The following is a 6545-nucleotide window of genomic DNA, read 5'->3' on the forward strand; positions in this document are numbered from 1 at the left end:
AAAAAAAAAAAAAAAAAAAAAAAGATATGCAATCATACACATATCAGTTGTCCAAACTAGAAAGCCATGAGGTATACTTTAACATTCTGGAGTATACTGTAATTATTACTTAATGGTTTAGGTATGTACCTAAATCCCTAGTCCAGGGATCAGCAAAATATTTTGTAAAGGGCCAGATAAATATTTTAGGTTTTGCAGGCCACATGTGGTCTATTGCATGTTCTTCTTTGTTTTATTACAATTATTGAAAAACGTAAGAAACATCTGGGGAAGTGGCTCACTCCTGAAATCCCAGCACTATGGGAGACAGAGGTAAGAGGACTGCTTAAGACCAGGAGTTCAAGACCAGCCTGAGCAATACAGCAAGACTCTCTTTCTACAAAAAAAAAAATTAAAAAATTAGCTGGGCATGGTGGTACATGTCTATAGTCCTAGCTACTCAGGAGGCAGAGGTGGGAGAAATGCTTGAGCCCAGGAGTTTAAGACTGCACTGAGCTATGATCACACCACTGCACTCCAGCCTGAACAGAGTAAGATCCTGTCTCTTAAAAAAAAAAAAAAAAAAAGATATATATGGAACATTTTTAGTTCACAGCAAGCCAAGGGGCCAGAGGTAGACTCTGAGTCATAGTTTGCCAAATCCTGCTTTAGCCTAATGAATAATCAAAATTGTTTTGTTTTCTGAGACGGAGTTTCACTCTTGTTACCCAGGCTGGCGTGCAATGGCGCAATCTCGGCTCACTGAAACCTCCGCCTCCTGGGTTCAAGCAATTCTCCTGCCTCAGCCTCCCAAGTAGCTGGGACTACAGGCATGCGCCACCATGCCCAACTAATTTTTGTATTTTTAGTAGAGACGTGGTTTCACCATGTTGACCAGGATGGTCTCGATCTCTTGACCTCGTGATCCACCCGCCTCAGCCTCCCAAAGTGCTGGGATTGCAGGCGTGAGCCACTGCGCCCGGCCAATAATCAAAATTATTAGAAAAATATTATGACTTTGTTTTCACATTATTTATAAAAACCAAAAAGCAGCCTATATACTCAACAATAGTAGACTAATAAAGCAAACAGTATAAATAGTGGCATGTCCATATGATGCAATTTTAGCTATTAAAATAACATTCATAAATGACTTTTAACGACAGGTGAAATTGCTTGTTATATTAAGTGAAAAAACTGAATATGAAACTGGAAGAACAGCAGGATCTCAACCATGAAAAAATGCACATGAAAGTGATCCAAGGACTTTTAGTTAAAGGAGGCAGATTGAACACATACATTTAACTCAATCCCCACTCTCCCGCCCATAAAGACAAAGAAAATGAGAAGAACACAGAACACACTCTGAAAGCTGGAAAACAAAGGGACAAGTAACAGATGTATTAGGCTTAAGAAAACTAAATTCTAAACCAGCAGAGGGAAACCCCAAAAGCTACCAAGCTGTACTTTAGAAACTACCAAGTACTCAGGACTCAGGAACTGATGGCACCAGGTACCTCTTGGGGCAGGGGATGAAGGTGGGTTGAAAATCTACTTAAGAAGCAGTCAGATTCCCATGTTCCTTACCCCTCTCCTGCACCAGTGACCTACTCCTCACTCCTCCCCTATTCCTCCAGGTGGAAGACTAGAGGTTTGCCCTAGTAGACAATAAAACAGTGGCTGTCTGGTGATTCCCTAAAAGAAATACTAAATATTGAGCCCTTAGTCCTCTTTTCCTACTTGGTTCCCAAAGTACCATCAGCCAGGATTTCCAAAAAGAGAAAAAAAGAGTAAAAAAGAAAAGAAACAGATCAAAGAATTCAAGACAATTTCCTAGAAACATGAGTTTCCAGACTGAAAATGTCCACTGAGTACCCAACACAAGGCACAATAGTATGAAATTTCAGCACAGCAGTCCCGCAGTCCTAGGTCCTCTCTAAACTCTGTGATAACAAACAGGTGTCTAGGCTGGATGCAGTGACTCATGCCTGTAATACCAGCACTTTGGAAGACTGAGGCAAGTGGATTGCTTGAGCTCCGGAGTTCGAGGCCAGCCTGGGCAACACAGCGAGACTCTGTCTCAATTTAAAAAATAAATTATTAAAAAAACAAAAAACACAGGTCTAACATAACCAAGACTACTCACCAGCAATATACTTAAATAATAATCATTTCCCAAATTTACAACTACAGAACCCTGCATCATGTTAGTATTACCTGAAGAGGGGATTTAAAATTTGAGAAACCCAGGGTGAATTTCTCTTTTTGCAGGTTATCATAGTGTCTTTAACATGTTAATGTATACTGCAAATCTCTAAGAAGGAGCATTTTCTAAACCTCCTTGTCCTCCTGGATGGAGTGGCTCATGCCTGAAATCCCAATACTTTGGAAAGCTGAGGCAGATGGATCACTTGAGCCTGCGTTCTAGACCAGCCCGGGCAACATGGCAAAACCCTGTCTCTACAAAAAAATGTAATAAAGTAAAAAATATGAATAAATAAATACAAGAGTTTAAATTCCTCATCCAAGCAACTTTTTAGAAACAGGGTCTCACTGTCCGGTGGAGTGATTATGGCTCCCTGCAGCCTTGAGCGATCCTCCTGCCTCAGCCTCCTGAGTTAACTAGGCACCACCATGCCTAGCTAACTTTTTTGCAGAGACAGGGTCTCACTATGTTGCCCAGGTTGGTCTCGAACTCCTGGCCTCAGCCTCCCAAAGTGCTGGGATTACAGGTGTCAGCCACTGCACTCAACCAAAAAATATTTTTACCTCACAGGTCCCATAGAACGCTCTGAGATATTCTCCCTTAGGTTAAAACAGCTTCTCTCACCTAAAGATCTCTACCGCCTCAATCCTGCTAGCATCCTTGAGAAGAAGATAAAAGGCCAGAAAAACACATTTTTTGAGAGCAAAGTCCTTGGGCTCAAAAATCTCAGAACATACTGACTCATACTTCAAAACACCTTACTAGAATGACCAAGTCACTTTTTGGATTCAGATAGTAAGAATTATACAATCCATCCTGTTTCTCTTTTCATGACAACTTGGAAGAACAGAGTTCAAGCAGAGTAAATTATCCTTAGTCTAGGTTTCTGTAAACAGCCCCTCATCCTCTGATGCTCTCAAACCTCCACTAACCATCATAATGGCTTTTATCATAAGTTTATTCTTCAGAAAGCACTTAATAATGAAATTAATTACCCAGATAGTATTGTGCTGCTGCCCGGTTGGTATAAAGGACAGCATTCAAATCAGGATCTGCACATTTCTTCTTTAATCCTTCAGTGTAGGAAATCACAGCTTTCTTGTAGTCTTTTTCTTTAAAGTAATCATTGCCCTCATCTTTATAGGTCTTGGCCTGTTCTACAAAGAAGAGGAAAAATAATCACTATTCCACACTTTTAAAAAGCCTCCTTTTCCACACTTTTTAAAAGGCTCATTAAAAATAGATTCTAAATCATGCAGTAATGTACTATATGATACACCAAAGTGAAGAAACCAATAGGGAAAGGAAATTCAATGTTATGATAAAAATGGGTATCAACATGGACAAAGTCACACAAATTTGATGCTAATTCCAAATATCTTAAAAGGTAGATTACTAAGAGTTTTCTCAAAAAAAGACGTATAAAGGAAAAATGTATACTCATCCTAGCTATTGAAAAAAAGAATTTTTTTTAATCACTGAAGAAATCAGATGAGGGGCAGGGGGATTGATTATACTTCTGCTTTTGCTTATGCTGTTTATTCTGTGGGGTGCAAATTCCCCTCCTCACCCTAGTAAAAGCCTACAAAATTACAAAGAGTCAGCTCAAATTTCCTATCTGCCGTGAATCCACTCCTGCCCCTTAAAGTCTTCCAACAGGACCCATTACAGCTGTAGTATAACACTTACATGTTGACATTTATAGCACAAGTTTGTCTTGATTCTTTAAGACAATGGGCTTCTCACTGATCCTGACCTTGGAGGGTGGAACTGTGTCTTATTCATCCCTGTATCCCCAATCCCTACCACTTAGTAGGTATACAAAGAAGTCTGTTGGAATGAATAGTAACAAGTTAGATCAGGCTAACTACTTGTTAATCAGTCAGAACCCTTCTAACTCACACTTTATTTCTACAAAACAAATATTAGTCATGTTAAGATACCTTCTAGAGAACGATCTTCATCAAAAATAATTGACTGGAGACAAGCCAAGTCAGGATTCTCCCTGGGGTCAATTTCTGATGGTGCTTTCTTCATAAATAGGGGGACCTTTTCAAATTCCTGGAAATGGTTAAGAATGAACTACATGAAAAAGCTTTTCTACTGAACAGATCCAATTCCATGACTCAAAGTTTTTTCACTCATCATGATTTTCAAATCATCACAGTTAGCTGTATCCATTCAGGCCTCTCCTTCCCTTCTGTAAAATGGGAGTGGGGTGTAATGATCTCCAATGATTGTTTTAGTTCTCACATTCTACAAGAGCGGCAGGAATTACCATTAATTAAGCGCCCTAAAGTTCTTGGCACTTTACCAACTGTGTCTCGTTTGATCTTTGCTATTGGTGCTATAGTTCGGGCAATTTTACAGATGAGGAAACAGGCTCAGAGAAGTAAAGTAACTGATCCATATCAGAGCCAGTAAGTGTGGTTCTTAAACGTACTGACAGCTTAAGAAGCAACTCAAAACCTTGAGGCCGATTTTCAATACTCAACTAGAAACCAGCCATCCGCTGGCAGCGCGAGGGATCTGGGATTGAGAGAGGCGCCCCCAAGCCCGGGTGCCCCACGAGTCCTGACGACGGCACTACACACGTGCGGAGACCCCAGGACCGCCCACCTCCTCCCACTGGTCCTCATGAAAGCCGCCACGGTAAGGCTGGCTCTGAAACTTGTCCAGGAACGAGTCCATGACGTCGTCTGAGGTCGGGTCCTGCTCAGGTTGCTCCATAGCTGATCCCCTGCCCTCCAGCCCGGGTCCCTGAGCCGTGAAGCGACGAGCTCCTTCCGGCGGCGCAGGTGCCCTTGCCTCAATCCTCCGGGCGGCGCAAGCCCGCGCGCCTTGGGTTCCGCCGGCCTGGGGGCGTGGCCGGGCGTGGCCGAGACCGGTACGCTCCTCCCCCGGTCCGCCGCCTCGGCGGTGCCTGGCCTAGCCCGGCCCGAATGCTTTTGGGGTAAGCCCCAATGATTGCTTAAGCTCGAATCCCCGTAGCTCCCGTCTCACTTCATTCATTTGTTCGTCAGTCAGTCCACACATACTTAGCTCTTTCCGCGCTTCCGGCCTTTTCTAGAGGCTGGCTATGCAATGGCGGGTAGAGCAGATGAAATCCCTTGCCCTCTAGGAATTGCTAAGGCAGCGGGGAGGAAAGGACAATACATAGACGAGATGTAAGAGTGTGTCAGGAGTAGCAAGAGCTATTGGGGAAAAGTTTTAAACAAGGCAGGCAGACATTCTGCCAGAAGCCTGGAAATGACCAGGAGGGGTCTGGGAAGGGCATTCCCATGGAAGGAACGGAGAATAGGCCGGAACCCTGATTCAGGAGGGTCTTCTGTGCTTGGGGAACAGCAAGGTGGCCAGTGGGGCCGACGCAGAGTGAGGAAGGGGAGGAGGAGATGATGAGGTGGGAGGATGAAAGGGCTGTGCTGCCGGGCGCGGTGGCTCAAGCCTGTAATCCCAGCACTTTGGGAGGCCGAGGCGGGTGGATCACGAGGTCAAGAGATCGAGACCATCCTGGTCAACATGGTGAAACCCCGTCTCTACTAAAAATACAAAAAATTAGCTGGGCATAGTGGTGCGTGCCTGTAATCCCAGCTACTCAGGAGGCTGAGGCAGGAGAACTGCCTGAACCCGGGAGGCGGAGGTTGCGGTGAGCCGAGATCGCGCCATTGCACTACAGCCTGGGTAACATGAGTGAAACTCCGTCTCAAAAAAAAAAAAAGGGCTGTGCTATGAGGATTTGGCCATTTCCTAAGAGTGGGATGCGACCTTTTGGAGAGTTTTGAGGAAAGGAGAGACTGATCAGACCTCTGTCTCTGAACTTAGCACGCCTAACCCCCACAGCTTAGATGGAAACAGGGTCTCCAGTCCAGGTGCTGCAGGCCTGGCGAGGGAGCCGCTGTGGCTTCCCGCGGCCCCTACTGGCCAGCAAATGGCTGCAGATCCCTGCAACGCGCCTACAGCCTTGGGGAGCTCCTAGCTTGGTCTGGAAGGAAAAGCAGACAGGAAGCACACCAATCTCACTGGCATTGGGTCACAGGTCTACTCAGTGAAGGCACAGAGGGGTGGGATTCAAGGGGATGCAGAGCTGAGATCACAGCTGAGGAAGGTCTCTGCAGATGGATAGAGGACTGGGCATTTTAGGCAGTGGGAGCTCATATGTGGAGAGAGGCATGGAGGTGTGCACCTGCCCACTATGCTACCTACTACAGCAAGTGTTCCAGAGGTGTGGCCAGTAGGTGGGTAGGGGCCAGAAGGCCTGCCTGCCCTACTAGCCTTGGTCCTGCAGGATGGTGAGCCACTGAACAGACCTAAGAGGAGCAAGGGCTGCGAGCACATTTGTCTTAGGAAGGCCTGGGCTGCC

General features: G+C 45.0%; 1 protein-coding gene across 2 annotated transcripts in view; it reads right to left on the minus strand.

Annotated features, from left to right (window-relative positions):
* TTC4 (tetratricopeptide repeat domain 4) overlaps positions 1-5000 on the minus strand; it is a 27881-nt gene extending 22881 nt beyond the window's left edge. For both annotated transcript variants that reach the window (XM_032296880.1, XM_032296879.1), the window contains exons 1-3: positions 4805-5000; positions 4129-4246; positions 3181-3342 (exon numbers count right to left, since the gene is read on the minus strand). In XM_032296880.1, coding sequence (XP_032152771.1) covers positions 3181-3342; positions 4129-4246; positions 4805-4915 — 391 coding nt within the window. In that variant the 5' untranslated portion in view covers positions 4916-5000. The remainder of the gene's footprint in view (positions 1-3180; positions 3343-4128; positions 4247-4804) is intronic.
* Positions 5001-6545: the final 1545 nt, after the last annotated feature.

The sequence above is a fragment of the Sapajus apella genome, unplaced genomic scaffold (assembly GCF_009761245.1).
Source record: "Sapajus apella isolate SASKATOON/1434 unplaced genomic scaffold, GSC_monkey_1.0 scaffold36, whole genome shotgun sequence".
Lineage (NCBI taxonomy): Eukaryota > Metazoa > Chordata > Mammalia > Primates > Cebidae > Sapajus > Sapajus apella.